The sequence below is a fragment of the Varroa jacobsoni genome, unplaced genomic scaffold (genome assembly GCF_002532875.2).
Source record: "Varroa jacobsoni isolate VJ856 unplaced genomic scaffold, vjacob_1.0 scaffold_575, whole genome shotgun sequence".
Taxonomy (NCBI): domain Eukaryota; kingdom Metazoa; phylum Arthropoda; class Arachnida; order Mesostigmata; family Varroidae; genus Varroa; species Varroa jacobsoni.
The window spans coordinates 207,180-223,074 of NW_019213477.1; the positions used below are offsets into that span (position 1 = coordinate 207,180).

The 15,895-nt window shown below is 39.0% G+C and overlaps 2 protein-coding genes across 7 annotated transcripts in view; both read right to left on the reverse strand.

Annotated features, from left to right (window-relative positions):
* The window catches only part of LOC111261636 (proton channel OtopLc), a 61,439-nt gene that overhangs the window by 17,241 nt on the left and 28,303 nt on the right, over positions 1-15,895 (reverse strand). For 4 of the 6 annotated variants that reach the window (XM_022835250.2, XM_022835249.2, XM_022835253.2 and 1 more), the window contains 5 exons: positions 6,194-6,479; positions 5,508-5,622; positions 4,079-4,314; positions 2,975-3,160; positions 786-2,717 (listed from right to left, as the gene is read on the reverse strand). In XM_022835250.2, coding sequence (XP_022690985.1) covers positions 1,577-2,717; positions 2,975-3,160; positions 4,079-4,314; positions 5,508-5,622; positions 6,194-6,479 — 1,964 coding nt within the window. In that variant the 3' untranslated portion in view covers positions 786-1,576. Of the gene's footprint in view, positions 1-785; positions 2,718-2,974; positions 3,161-4,078; positions 4,315-5,507; positions 5,623-6,193; positions 6,480-15,895 lie in introns of those variants that run through there. The other 2 variants (XM_022835251.2, XM_022835254.2) reach the window with 2 other exon arrangements.
* Positions 12,829-15,802, reverse strand: LOC111261638 (dermonecrotic toxin StSicTox-betaIB1i). The gene has a single exon (XM_022835259.2). It carries the CDS (start codon positions 14,335-14,337, stop codon positions 13,285-13,287), a length of 1,053 nt encoding a protein of 350 aa, XP_022690994.1. The 5' UTR covers positions 14,338-15,802; the 3' UTR covers positions 12,829-13,284.

Consider the following 15,895-nt stretch of genomic DNA (forward strand, 5'->3'; position numbering starts at 1 on the left):
TTTTTTCTTCTAAGCAATCTATTCACATGAATAGGAAAAATGCAAGCCAAACAAATATTTTTTTTTTTTCTATTTTCGCCTATTTTTACCACTTGTGCCACACAAATTCAACAAAGTTCCAAATTAAATAAACCGCAAACACACTGTCAACTCTTTACAACTGCGCGAACGTGGTTCGCTCATATATATTGTATCCTTATCTGGCAGCTTTTGATGAATAAGATTATTAAAATTACTATGTTGATAAAACTTTGATATGATCACAGCTTGAAAAAATCCTATATTTGCTGCTGAAGTCTCGATACGTCTTAAATAGACCTCCTATCAAGAATATTGTAGACATTTTGTAAATTGTAAATAAATTGCTGAATTGTTTGTCATATAATATATAACGGTTATAATCATGTTATCACTATATGTTCTTTGGAACAATTTTCACATCTGAACCTTTTGGATAACGAGTGTACTGGTAAAACGCTGTTTAAGCCCAGCAGGTTCAGATAGTGTCAGCCATATGTCATTAATTTTTGGAGGATAACATAAATTGTAGAAAAAAAAAAAAAAAGTATAAAAACTATTCGACCATGATTTACACCACCATAGATTCGAATAAACGTTTTCGCATAAAAATAAATAAAATTTTGACAATACGTCTCAGTGCTTGAAAAACACAACTATATTGTTAAATATGTAAATCGTATCTCTAAATATTTTCGTAGCTACCTGTTTTTACTACTGATATTTGTTTTTTTCTTTTTCCGCTACTTTAATCGAATAAATGTGCGTAGGCTTTATTTCAGGTTTATTTAGTTGATTCTGAGGTACAAGTAGAGCATGGCATGGAAAAAGTTTAATGGTATATTTTATACAATATGTACATCTTGTTACTTACTACCTTTAAATAAATAAAGTAAACATTCATGTAGTTTCGATAAAATCGTTATCGCATATGTTTTACCTAAAATACCCCCCAGAAGACAAACAAAAGATTAGCTCCATCTATTTATATTGTATATAAGATAATTTTCGATGAAAATTAATGTTTACATTCTGCTGGAAAAGTTCGACGAAAAATATTACTATCCCAATGTCAACTTTCGTTCCGACTTTAACCATCGTAGCAGTAAACAAGTCACGTTTTAATAATAACTCGGCTCGTAATAATAACATCCACAAATGCGCTATAATAACAATAATATCCTAGCGGCGACTCACTATACATAATGATTTGGTTTAGTGTGTATGATGAATCGCGGCATGTTATACCAATGGAACACGAAGAATGTTATATCAGTGAATTCGGTCTGGGTCTGGATACGCGTGCGCGATCTTCATACAAAGTACATACGTTTTAGGGAACGTAAAGCATGCATATGGACATTTTGTAAATGCTACCTATTCTCGCCAGAGATTGTCATTTATTTAGCATTAACATTGTTTTGGCATTTTTTGTTTATACTAGTAGTAGTAGTAGTAGTAGTAGTAGTAGTAGTAGTAGTAGTAGTAGTAGTAGTAGTAGTAGTAAGAGATACCTAAAAAGCTATCTAGAGAAATGTTTCAACACGTATTCTGCTTTTCAAGTGAGGTAGTCTGATTTGACCTTGTATGCACGTTTCCAGATGTCACAAAGGCAGACAGTTGAGTGGAAGCGGAAGAAGATGACAAGTGGTGCTGTCACATGGGTTATGATTGTCCAGGCCCAAAACCCGTAAAAATGCATTTGGACAGGATTTGAATCAGCGCGTCGTGTTTCTAATGTGTTAATTGCCCACATGGAGAAGTTACACAGAATAAGAAACGTAACCATTTCTCGGCCCGGTTTTCGTTCAGCTTGATCATGACTCGCCACATATCGTCGCGATGCGTCTAGAATGAACATTGTTTGAAGGGAACCTTGGATCAGGCAGGCTAAAGCGGTAAGTATTGCAAGCATAGTGCTATCTCCGGCGTCAAAGTGACCTCCAATTATGCTAAAGACATTGTATAGGTACAAGCCACTTTGAGCAACAATAAGGAGAATCGACTCGAGATTAAGGTTTCTCGAGCGGTTGTATCGAAGCTCGCGGACTTGTACGAGCGCCGTAATCGTTGCCAGCGAAGCAAGAATGTAAACGACGAGTTCCGCAATGTGTGCTTCCAGAACAGCAATGTTCCGGTAACCAGGCTTATTGATTAAAACGAAAAATAAGATCAAACTGATTATTGATAAAACCAGAACAAGCAAACCCGTAAACAGACCTTTATTTGCTTTCGCGCAATCCACCTGGTAGTAATGCCTTTGACGCGCAGCATATATTGTCACGGAGGCCGTATCGCTAGATACTATCTTTGACGAGCTAACATTCTTCCACATGATATACAATACGCCGGCGCAGATAAGACTGTACTCAATTGTACATGGGAAAAGGAATGGAGAAGCATTTTGAACGAGCTCGCCCATAATGTTTGCCCTCTGACCACAGTAGCTGTCAGGAAACGATCGACGACTCCGTTGCACGTGAGGTACAGCCTGATCTGTTACGTGTGAACTAGCAGAGCGATTGGTCTCTGAGGTGACAGATCCAAGCAGATCCGCCCGAATCACATGTGGCTGATGTGTTTCGTTACTGGCAAGGTCAAAAATTTGATGTTTTGTCTCTTGGATGAGCACGTGTAGCCATACACATAGGTTGCTTGAGATCATGTGCATTAAACCAAAACGCGCCAGTGTCGTAAACCTAAAAGCGGCGCACGAAAAAATACGTATTAGGCAGGTTCCATCTCAAAGAAAAGTTAGCCAAGGATGAATCGGTTATGGCTGCATGCTTGAAAGTAGTCAGTGAGAGCGAGCCGCATTAGATGTATGTATAAGGCAAACAATTACAGATCCTAATGGGGCTTAAGCGACTATCGGCAAAACAATGTACCAGACTCTAATGATAAAGCAATGCGTTTCAATTTCCTTCAAATATCAAACTTCAATTAAGGTCTTTACCTGTTGATAGCAACGCGTGAATTGATAAAGATGAAATAGAGCTGGAAAAACGTGAAAGCCATGCGTGTTGCTGGCGTGAGATTGTGAAGTATGCTACATTGGTCGGTTGATTCGTATTCGAAGAACTGGCCAAACTCCAACCCAGAATAAATCATACTGCCGGTTCCAAAAGCTACAGCTCCCAACCTATAATAAAGAAATATACATCGAATTTGTCACTCGAATGGTATTTGTTGATCGGGCTTAGTGATAGGAGTCGAGCCTATGATGTGTATAGCTAATTTGAATTCTTCGATTTAAAGCTTGTGACTGTTACAGCGGTGTGAATGTGTCTTTAAAATGAATTTCTGCATACAGTGTCGAAAACTTTCCCTCGGTAAAGGCAGTCGATCTTACCGAATTTACCTGGGATTTTGCTACGATATCTAACGATATATAAAATCGCGTCGTAACCATTTAACATAATGGTCAAATCCGAATCAGCAACAGCCTTTTGCTCTTGCTTATCACGGCAATGCACTCAAAACGATACGTATTAACCACGTTGACCCGTGACTCCTATACAAGAGTTTTAAGAACACAGCGTATAGGTAATAACTAGCGTGCATTGTATAGGCAATAGCGAAAGCTTTCTACAGAATGCCCACTGTGAAGGGAAGGATTAATCGCAGTCATGTTTTACTCGTTTCACTATTGCTTCATTTCCGACATGTTACTACTAATATCCTAATTTTAGCTTAGTTGCATCTTTATGCGGCCCCCAGCTACCAGTCGTCCTACTAATAACAGGAAAAACAGGAGAAAAAGTAGAGCCTTCTAGGCGCTATATATATATATATATATATATAAGATGCAAGCAAGTTCCAACCGTAATTAAGGTAATATTGTCAATTCGCAGTTAATGTATTTGAGCATTGCATTATTATTATTATGCTCGGCCCGTACGACCTTTGGCCTATTACGTTAGCGTATTTTTTGTCCTTTACCATTTTTTAATCGAATTCAATGACAAGTAGACGTAAGAAGTAGTCTCGCGTAATCTTATATATATATATATATATATATTATATATATATATAGAGTTGCACTCTAAGTTGACCTCACCTTAGGTAAAAGCTACCAGCATGCGACGTCTTGAGCTCGTAAGCGGGCACCTTGTTTGATCTATCAGCTCTTGTTTTCGTAATTATTCTGAACTTGTCAAGCATCGAGGCTGTGTACTCAGATATCCGTGAGTTCGTACGTTTGGGGACTCGGGTAGCCTTTTGTTTTGGGAACACGAAACAGTACATGAAGAGGAGGAAGAAAATACTTCCCAAATATAAATAAAGATAGAAACCCTGCAACAAAAATAAATGCGGCTTGCATAAATATTAATATACACACGTTTGCATTCGTGCTGTTGAAAAACACTTACGCACTTAATCTCGTCGTTCAGGGGCTGTGTGAATTTTACTCATGTTTTAGATATTTGAACTTCCATCTTGAAGGCCAAAGATTACAATGCTTAATATTTGCCTACAAATTCTAAGTTATTCTTCCATGTTTTGAGTGAAAACAAAGTTTCTCAGCGACATGACAATTTATTGGGTTTGGCTATCGATTACACAACATGCTGTTTAAACTTAGTTGAAATGAAGGCGTGGATGGCAAATTGTATGGACCGGAATGAATGAATAATCGTTAGTGCCGGGTTTGAAGATTGCAGACGAAGTTCTAACTTAACCATTTCACTGATTAGTACACGTCGACACAGAAAATGTTCATAATAGTTATAGATAGAAATTACCTTTTCGGCGATTTTATGTTTTTTACGGATTTTTTAACGTAAAAATGTTATGTTGTTTGCTCGATATGATTGCAAAAAAGTCGCTGTCGGTGACCGTCTGAGATTCTCGTGTCCGTAGTACTCAGCACTTGAGCGATAACGCGGCATATGCTACAAAAATTATTAAACAAATAATCCTATCTGGAATCTAGGCTTGAACACGGTGCACAATCGTTATCTTCGATAGCTTGTCAGCATTTTTAGCATAAAACAGATTTACTACAGAAGTTTAAAAGTAATCAATGCTCAACTTTTTTTCGGTTCAAGCACTGCCTTGCAAACTAGGGCAATGCCTTGTTGAGTGTCATCTGAAATTGTAACAAAAACTGATGTAGGTAATAAATGGTATCTGGTAACTAAATACTATCGAAAAATGTCCGATCATTCAAATCGACAGAGAAACCCCTTTCCAATGTTTTGAGTGACATATTTATAGACCTATTTATAAGAAAATGGCTAAATTAATGCAACTGCCCAATATAACTTGAATGAGGCTAAAATCTTAACCCTTTCGATACAATTTCTATTGACGAAAAATTACGCATGAGTCATCAAACCCTCATATTGCTAGGTATTTTTATTAAACGTAATTTCCATTTTTCAGTGCTGAATGAAGGTATCTATCCGATGAGCTCGGGAATTTTAAAGAAGATCTGATGATTACACATATACTATAAGCGAAAAAGACAGCGACGATGACCCTACCTCATAGACTGCCGGTGGAATCCGTCTAGAGATGACTTCCGCCATGGGGAAGCAGATACCAAGAACGATCAATAGCTTTGCGTAGAGTGCACTAAGAATGATCACCAGCGAATCTCTGCAATGCCAGAGTTTAATAATTACATTATTAAATTTAGCGCACTCCATGGCCGTAAATGGTTATGACAACATGTTTTTACAAAGCCGTTTTATCGAAGAGTGTTGAAAAGGATATTCTGCGAAGATATGACTTTTAAATAATTATTTTGAAAGATTAAACTAAGCAACAGTCCGCTAATTCGAGTACTTTAGATTTGACCCTTCGTTTGAACCCAGTTCAACATTACAATTCATTGCATGAAGAATTTATTTGGCTATGCATGTCATTCTTGTATAATTATAATAGTATCTAAGCGTAAATACTCATACATCATAGCGTAAACGGAAGAGACTCGGAGCTTGAACGTTGTCTTTGATAAAAAAAAATGACTGAAAGGGATAGGACGGAACGTCTTGTAATGCCAATATTACAGTACAGCATGCGTAAATTCATTCAGTACTGTAATATTGTTATGAAGGTCCATCAAAAATTAACAACTTGAGGTAATTATCTTATAATGTTAGGTTTATTTTTATGTGTCTAAGTAACTTTTCCTTGTATAGGAAATCTATGAATAGAGTTTACGCACTTGTCGTTGGGTCCAATATGACGTAGACCTCCACCCTTTGGCGTAATCGGCAAGCTAGAAACGGACCCGCCGTAAGAACTAGCTCTGGAAATAACAGGCCTCGGGTTAGGTATGTCGATATGCAGCGATCGCTTTAGGGAAGCTCCCCCAGCCATGGAGCCTCGTTCGGCACCTCCGTTAGCTCCAATACCGGAGTCATCCGATATTTGGGGTCCCACAATACGAGCATTCCCATTTGCTACTGCACCGGCTATTAATGCTTCAGATGCCTGGCCTTCGTCCTCCTCTGAAACAGTTCAGAAATAAATATAATTAATCTTAAGTAAGTTGAAAGGTGCAGCAGTTTCTACAAACAGTGAACTGTCAGAACATCGCTTTCATTCAAATGCACAATTATGTGTTTTCCTCGCCTAGAGCTAACCTAGAAAATCTAAAATACAGCATTAGCTTTATAGAGAAAAAGAAAAGTGTTGCGTCTTGCCTTCGACATACCACAATATTTTAGTAAAAGGAAGGGATTTTAAAAAGCAGTTCTTAAGAATTATATCAAGGCAGATATCTAGTTCATATTGCTTCCGATTCCAAAGACAGTACGTCTACGTAATTACCATGCGTGAATTATTTTACTTCCGTTAAAATTTGTTTTTATATTTTAGAACCGCGTTCTCTAGTTCCATGTAGTTACGCTATAGTAAACGAATAAACATCCGGTTGTCAAAACTTATATTCTTATCGTACAAACTTATGCTCTTATCGTCGTTTCGCATCATGTGATACATTTGTGAATTTTTTGAGATTAAAAGATTACTGTGACTGATTTAAAAATAACATTAGAGAGTTATTTTTGGCTGTCTGTGCAGCTGAGTGTCAAGCTGGATTGTCCGTGGAAATTAGGAGCTCAGGTCTCATGCTGCTTATGTGTTGCGTTTATTTCCTAAAAAAATTTCCCCCCTGTTTGTCAGGGGGAAGTCATGAAAGCAAAATTACAGATGATCTGGCAGCGTCCGGCCAAACGGCTGAATTTTCTGGCTGATTGCGGCAGCATTTATCAAAACAGTGGCCACCAACAAATGCGGCAACGTCACCATCGCAATTGCGATCGCTGTGACCGCATCCATCTCTAAGGCTGGAACTGACAGAGAAGTCCGTTGACGGCATCCCTCCCAGTTGCAGTGGTCCGGTGTTCGTTGCTGCTTGTGGTACCTATCATTGTCGTACTCATGATAGCCTAAGCGGCATTTGTAGTCATATTGTACCCATAGTTGTAGTGGTAAAGTTAAGCGACCGTTGAATTCGTTCCTTCGATTCGGATCTTCACAGAACTGGGCATTGAACGAGGGTTACGAAGGAAAGCATAGTGAAGTTTGCTGAATGGTCGGTGCTACGACGGTGTCATCATTGCTTTCTTACTTGCTCTTTGTCTGCCCCTTTGTCTGACTAGCTTCGTAGCTGATCGGCCGTTTATCAGCCGGCCGTTCGTCCGTCCGCTGGCCAGCCCGTACTAGCATCTCCTCCAGACTGTGTAATTGCATGAAAATAGATTCGAATTGCCTAGTTTTTAGCTGTAACCTGGTCAGCTTTAGAAAAAGTAAAGAAGAACAAATCGCAGTCGAGGACGAGCTGCCACAGAAGAAGTAAAAATGATAAAAAAAATGTTGATGTGATTCATGCGACAGCAGAACAATTTTCTAAGGAAAAGGGTCAAAGAAACGATTTTGTGAGATCTGCGCCTCAATAACACAAAACACTATATGGAACAGAGACTTTTCCCGATATTTCTGTATTATCATCCTCAGGCTACACGCTTTTCAGATAGCCCTTCATTTCATATCGACATCAAGCTATATCTATATATAAGCAAACAACGTTTGATGACATTTATGCTTATTGCATAAATGTCATCAAATGTTGTTTTGTGATGTCATTTGATGATGATGATGATATCTCACAACTGGTAAAAACAACACATGCGTGAACATAACTGTTTTTTGCTTATATTCATTCGTAGATGTTCAGTTTATGCATTTTTTTTCTGTATACAAATTGTGTTAACACATGTTGCTATTCCACAGTACGTTAATCGTGTTGGGGGACCTTTGGTCGAATCACAGTTTCAATGATAGCTCTTGTAATCGAAACAATTTCAATGTAAAACAAACTCGGATACACCAACTGCAGTTCAAGTCTCTCAGGTAGTGTAATCTAACGCTTTAACGATCGTAGATAATTGAACGAAATCCTACATATTAGCGGGCACCAAAGCCAAGCTTCGAAATGAACAACAATACGCCCTGCCGCTTTCACATAAACGGATCAATCGTCTTAATTAAACGTACAGCCAAACAAAAACATAAACGTATCGCTTTAAATCAGCATAATTAACATTGACTCGGCGAGTTTTCTACTTGTTTTTTTTTTTCTTCGAGAAACTTTTGTCGGCTCCACTGTGCTCCAAAATAATTATTATTCATATCTAATATACTAAGATACTTTTTGAGATTGTCTTATTTTATTTTTATCATTTTTATTTATTTAATTTTAGCATATCATTTTCCGTATATATATATATATATATACATATAGCCGTAATGCGCTACTCTCTTATTACTATTATTTGCTGTATTCCGTTAAGTTAGTTTCGATCAACTTCAACATTACATAAACATAGCTTAGTTTTTAATTACTTGGAAAGCTGCGTAATGTCCGCAGCCTTTGTTCGACTTTAAGCCGATGTCCTTTCGAATGACCTTGTTCATGTACCGCATCGAAATTTAGCCTGGAATAAGAATGTTTTATGCATTTTTGCAAGAGTGTATTTCTTATGCAGCGTATTACGCTCGGCTCCTATACATCGATAATAAGGAACATAAAATTTATCCATCTACGTTTTACGTGTGTAAGCGATTTAAGAGTCGATAAGAGCGATACATTAAAGCCGCTCACCGGATTATAATCGTACGTTGTATTTCAAGTTCATATGTACAAAAGCATCTATTTTATCTATAGGAGATTAGCGGATCTCTGATAGATTACACTAAGTGGATAAGGTAACAAGCGGAAGTTCTTGTTGAAGAATACAGCAGGCAGTTTGTCCGGACTCGGGCCGGAACGATAGATACAGATATCGAGTCTACTGATCGGGTAGCGAACTGGTTTCTGGTTGATACACAATGTGTGCCATGGTTAACTTTACAGTTGATTCGCGAAATGGTCTATTACTGGCGACGCGCGCATCGTGCTTCTACGTGTTTTTCCCTATTTGCTGTTCAACATCTAAACGGCTTTTAGAGCGGCCAATGGTGACACTTTTGATGATTTGTGAGCCGTTCGAGTGAAATACATTATTTCTGAGTTCACAGGCGTACGTTTGGTGTGCATCAGGCTGTTTCGACTAAAGATCATCCTTCTTTAAACGTTCGTAACAGCACAGCTTCCCTATGTTTACCCAAATGCACGTAAGAAACAAACGGCCTTTCGATAGTAATACATCATGGTAGATACTCCTACAATCCTCTTCGCCCTCGCATCACGCTTGATAGCAAAAGGCCAGTTACTGAAGAGAAGCTAAACTAAAGCAGTCCCAGTGCTATCGTAATGGATAGCGAGTTTCCTCTCGAAATTCGAGGTATTTGAAAGTCAATGTTGTGACCGTCGTTCCCAGCCCTCACGAGTGCTGCTTTTGCAATGAAGATCTGCTTACGATTCAAATAAGTTCTTCTTCCCTGACCGCTTCTTACTGCCCAAAAGCCCGTAAAGCGTTATGCCCTGATAGGCACAACAAGGAGCATGGTGGTAGGTAAATGCAGCTATTTGTCATGATTCGCTACTAAAGTAAGTGATTATTTTTCAAAATCCTCTTGAATGGAGAAACACAGGCAGCATTAACATATGCGAACAATAGGTGCGGACTGCTAAAAACATGCGAAATCGAAAGGTACAAAAGGAGCACACGAAATTAACATGTGACAGATGTGTATGACAGCACAGAGGAAAAGAGACGCGAAATCCTTAACGGACAAATAAAATTTGCTGAGAAATTTGTCTACGTGAAATGGCACAAATACATAGATTAACGGTCGTCTAGCTCTGGCTGATAAACGATCCAGAGGCGAGAATCATATCAACTAATGCTCGTGTGAAAAGAAGAGCTGGAAGTGTCCGATAGATAAAGGAAAAGCTTTGAATTGCGGAAACGCACGGGCTGAAACAGGCATAATACGCAGTGCCGAAATTCCCACTTAAGCAAGGATTATAGAACCCCGACGTATTCGCAGAAAAAGCCCCCGTAGCCGGTATATCGATGAGAATTTCTCAAATATGATATTCCTATAGGGCAATAGTGGCAGAGCTTGGCAAACAGAAATAAACAATGACTTCAAGAAACAAGAAGTATATCTTTTGATAAGGACGACTGCACTTTGTGTTTTCGTTGCACAAAGGGAATTCAAGTTGGATTCAAAAAGCGGCAATAGCTCTGTAAAACAAATGTCACCGGGGTGGATGCGGAACAAGTTACTTTCAGACACTTTTCTCGCGAAGCCTCATTTAAACCATCTCGTACTATACGTATAATACCACACTGCTATTGATCTATTGCGTAATACGTTCTTTTCTAATTACGCATATAGGGTACTATCTGTTTATGAGGATTATTGTGCTACCGATATAATGAGTCTACTGTGCCTTGTAATATTAGATGACTACCACTGTACTATCATGCGGAATGTCCTCGAGTATGTTTCGATCGTAGCGCTGAGTTAATCTGTTATGCTGCTAGGTTTATAGTACAATAGACGTATGCAAAAAACGTTTAGCGCAAGTTAAAGACTTTTTTTTTTCATTTAAATTTGGGATAAAGTTGAGCGTTCATTCATATTTGCATAGCTTCTAATAGATTACGTTTTGTGAAAGACTCGACTACCCCCTGCTCCGGCCCAGAAATTTATTTTACATTTGTCTAGTTGGCACATTAGTTTATATTGTTAACCGCTGAATAATATTTCCCAAACGTTGGCTTTCCTCAGCTAGCGGAATTATCATAATGAATTTTACGACGTTATAAAATGACGTTACTAAACTTCAACCGAGCACATCTTAATGCTAACTTTCCACTACCGTTAAGATTATGAAGGATGCCAACTAAACGGCCCGTTTCCCTGGTACAGTTACGTATAAGTTATGTGGTGCTTTAACGATAATGTTGTTTCAGTAGCTTTCTAGGCTAAGAGAGACTGTCGCAATCCTAGTTAGGATAGTGGAGTGTTATTATTCTACAAATCAAGCACAGCTGGTAGCTGTAGCTTTTCAAGCGAATTTCAACACAGTTTATACATTGGACCTTTCTAACATTAGATTACGGAATTGTTAAATTGGTAACTTTAATAAAATTGTAATAAAAGCCGATATTTGCTTTATGATCTGTTTGATTACACAAGTGAAATTCCGCCGAGTTCAAATAAATTAATTACTTTGAAAGAAAAATTTTAGGTTTTACAATTTTCTACACTAACACGATTTGACACACTGTAATAATAATAATAATAATAATAATAGTAATAAAGTTACGGATGATCGTTCAACCACTGCGTCCGCTTCAAAGGCTGTGACCTATTCCTATTGTACAATTGTTTGCATAACCTTGAGTCGGCCTTGAAAGAGAGGCGAAGGTTATATTGGACAGTTAATGAGCTGTGATTGAATGAAATCGTACTGAGAGATAACATCTGGTACCGACGAGAGTTTTACACACTAACGTTTCGTGTAGCAAAGAGCCTGGGTGTCACTCTAATCACAAAACGAGCAACTACGCGTATGCGTATATGTGTGGCACATACATTCGATATTTAAATTAAAATAACAGAATATTGCCTCTTGGTGTTTACACTGTTGATTTTCGAAATGTTAAGCAGCAAAGGGATGGTCTAGCTCATTGCAAATGCATTGATTTCGATGCATCGAAAGTAGAAAAATGAATGGAGATTTTATTTGAAGCGATTTTTAACTTACATAATACGTAATACGTAACTTGAGGTAAAATAGTGTCACTAGTAGAGGCTCTAGATCTGACAAAGTATGTATATAGGAGAAATACATGATATACCAGAGTCAGTATTTTCTTGATCAGCAGTCAATATTATTACACACATTGAAATGTGTTCCACAAGTTCATAAGTGCCATAAAGTCATATGATAATGATTATAATTAGTCATATAATTACGATAACACCCGTCTAGCGGTACAGGTTGACTTCGACATCACTCTCTACAGTAAATCAGACACTATCGTCATTTGAGAGTCAGCTTAATCCCGTAATTTAATGTTGGCCACTTTCATACAATCGCAGTTATTTTTTATTGCGGCCCGATTTTCGGTCGCAATCGAAAACTAAACACAAAATCATCAACCAAAATGACTTTCCTGATCCGGTGCGTGAAGTGATGATACGCTTGACTGCCTTTTTTGGCCTAAGGCATCCGCATGACGAAGGTTGGTAGTACCGCTGTCTACGGGCGATATCTTCGACATCAACGTTACAAATTTCCAGCAATTTCGATTAGTCTGTAGCAGAAGTGTACAGAAGGATACCGAAGTAACAATACACTCGTACTAATAATGAAATGATGACAATTCAATATATAGTAACATTTGCTCGAGTTTTTATTTACACGTATAATCGTCTCAGTTAGGTCAAGAATCCATGTTCTTGTCCATGCTCTGTTATCTAGGCTATACTTGACCTCACTCATCCTCGCATAGATATTTCTGCACTAACCAGTGCATAAGTCCCATATTCATTTTAATTATGTACAATACATTTCGATTAATTAGCTCACTCAGAGGTTGCCGCGCCTAACACTTGCAATAATAGGAGAAATCATGTTAATAATAAGATGACAGCGCAATCAATGCGCCTCATATAGAGTTTCTTGAAACTGTGATTCTACCCTAAGACAACTGCAGCTTTCACTGACGAAGTTTCGAACGGAGTTATTACACGCGCGAAACAGGCAGGGTTCTGGATATTTTTCAGCGTCAGTCAATACGTCTCTGGCTGGTTCTTGAATAATTTAGTTTTCTATAGCTTTTATCTTCACCGTCGATAGCGGACAAGTAACCGAGAGAAGTATCCTATCGCCTGCTGACTAAGTTCCATGAGGTTAACAATAACGTCGAAAACAACACTTCGACTGCCCGCTATACTTCCACTTTTACTAATCTTCAGCATCTTTTTCCAAGGGGAGTCTGTCTGGTTGGCAAGTCTATACCGTGCAGCATACGCATAGTTCACTAAAGAATTTACCCTCTCGGGATGATTCGTTATAATGCCATCGACTCCACTGTGAAGAGAATTTTCCAGGGCCGAAGTCAAGTCAATTGTCCAATGATACACTTTGTGAACGTATCCATTAGTGGCGTCACGGAGTTCAATGGCTTCGCGAAGACGATTATCGGGCCTCATACCGACAAGACAGTTAGTAATACCGTCACCTTGCCAGATATTCTCAGAGATACCGAGTGCATCGTACATCGAGGAGATTTCGGTCAGCTGTGAGTTTAGGCCAACATCAAAGCCAATCCGATTGCGGTATGTACGATACTCACTCTTGCTCAATTCTCCCAAAAAACCTTTAAATATGTTTTTGTCTTCTGCTCGAGGAATTGAGATAAGTACGTTTACACGATTCGTTTCGCTTACTTGGTACCAAAGGTAATCAACTAATTTGCTGAAGAGATCAATACCCGCATAAGTTTGTGTGCTCTTAGCAAGCTCTTGTACCTTTAAGTCAAGCATAAGCATAGCTACAGTTTTGTTGCCGTCCTTAGTCAGCTCTCGGATGTATTGTAAGAAGTCCACAATGTTCGAGCGTAGCATACAGCGTCGAAAACAGTCACAAGGTACTCCGTGGTATGTTGTCTTAGCTAGCCCCTCAACAGAGAAATTCACGTCCGTCTCTATAGCATTGGCACCCTTTTTTAGATAATAATCAATCTCGGGAATTGAATTTACCATATGAGCGATATTGTAGAACGGCCTTCTATCATCACTGATCATGAGAGGTGTGCCGAGAGCGTTGCACAACTCTGTGAGCGGTATCAGTAAAACAGTTAAAATTTTCATCGTCACGACACACAGCCCTAACATTCACAATGGAAATAAAGGTTAATTTTGTTTTGGAACTCCCATCCACGAACTCGACTCACTCAAGATGATCCAAGCAACATTGGTGCGTAACAGTAACGCTAATAACATCCGCAGAAGCAGCCCTCCTTGCCTGTCTGCTTGTTTACCTCCACTTTGTTAGAGAGCGAGATAGAACAAGTAGGCAAGCTAGCAATACGAAAACATTCAGCTTTTAAGATAGCGGCATAAACGATGCATTAATGCCGCTCACAGTCACCGACCAAATGGGCGTCTGTCTTCGATTATTGAGTAGCAGCATCGGCGTCACTCTTTCTTACATCTATATACCTGCTTGTAACTATCTTTCTATTGGATACCTGTATCCGTTACGAACATGCGAACTTTGCTATTGCTTGCGAAGGGTAATACCGAACAGGAGCTACGAGAGCGATGGAGCACCGGTGCGGGTTCCGATGCGCGTAATTGTCGACGTATTTCTGGCGGCCGGTGTCACAGAACCACCTTAGTTGTTTCCTGCTCTATACGACCGGCTGTGTATCGCGGCTGTGCACAATTGCTGATGTCTCACGGGATAGGCGCGGCAGAAAACTGGAGCCGGCGTTGTGAAGAGGCGCCGGATCTCGACTTCGCTATTCCACAAATTCACAGCGTTATGTGCAAAATGCCTCACTGGGTCGATAAATGCCAGCCCGGAGAGGGTAAAGCATGTAGGTGAGGGACAGAAGAGAACTAACGTGTTGAGGTTCCCAGGCACCAATTGTTGTAGCTGAATTTAAAGGTAAGAACTTTTGCTGTTCACTAAGCAGCGCACAACTGACATAAGACATTCAGTAATATCTGTGTCCACGTATGTCGGTGTGTGTGTATGCACTATAGATAAACAATCGTTATCACAATGAAGCTTTCATACTTTTTATATGGACCGAACGCCAACGAGCTCAAATTTACGTTTGGGAAGCACTGAGAAATGGCCACGCTGTCATATTTGTTACAGGCTGTTTGATATGATCCACCTGTTAAGTGTCAGTGGGACACTTCGTCATAAATTACCTTCGATTTGCCATCTGACGCATATTCTTCTGTCGTCCATTAGCGCTTTTCGTTTAATGCAGTTCCTCCTCGTCGCAGTAAGGCTTTCTAATCGAACACTGTCGACTAACATAAACACATGGGTGCCAGGTAATGTGAAATACCTCATGTGCATTGCTCGTGTGCCGCTTTCGCTGAATACAGATAGGAAAGCATCGTTAACTGAAACCCCCGTCGTCACCTTCTTCCAATATGTTACTCAACTAAAATTTACTTAACGAAAATACAGTGAACACTAACAACAAGCGTTAGCGGAAAATAAAGCGTCTCATGACCAGAACTTGAATACGATTAACGAACTAATTATCGGATTCTACATTCAAATTATCAATTTCAAAGTTGTGTTCGTTAATTTTTGGAAGCGGATTAATAGCAGATATCTGTTTCTATAGGAAGGTCACAGAGAAGTACCGTTGTAAAATATTCGATACATTCGAAATTAGCAAGGAGACTGATCTTTGAATAAGTA

Bases quoted from the DNA above. Each gene is read 5' to 3' on its own strand.
- LOC111261638 (XM_022835259.2), bottom strand. From the start codon at position 14,337: ATGTTAGGGCTGTGTGTCGTGACGATGAAAATTTTAACTGTTTTACTG.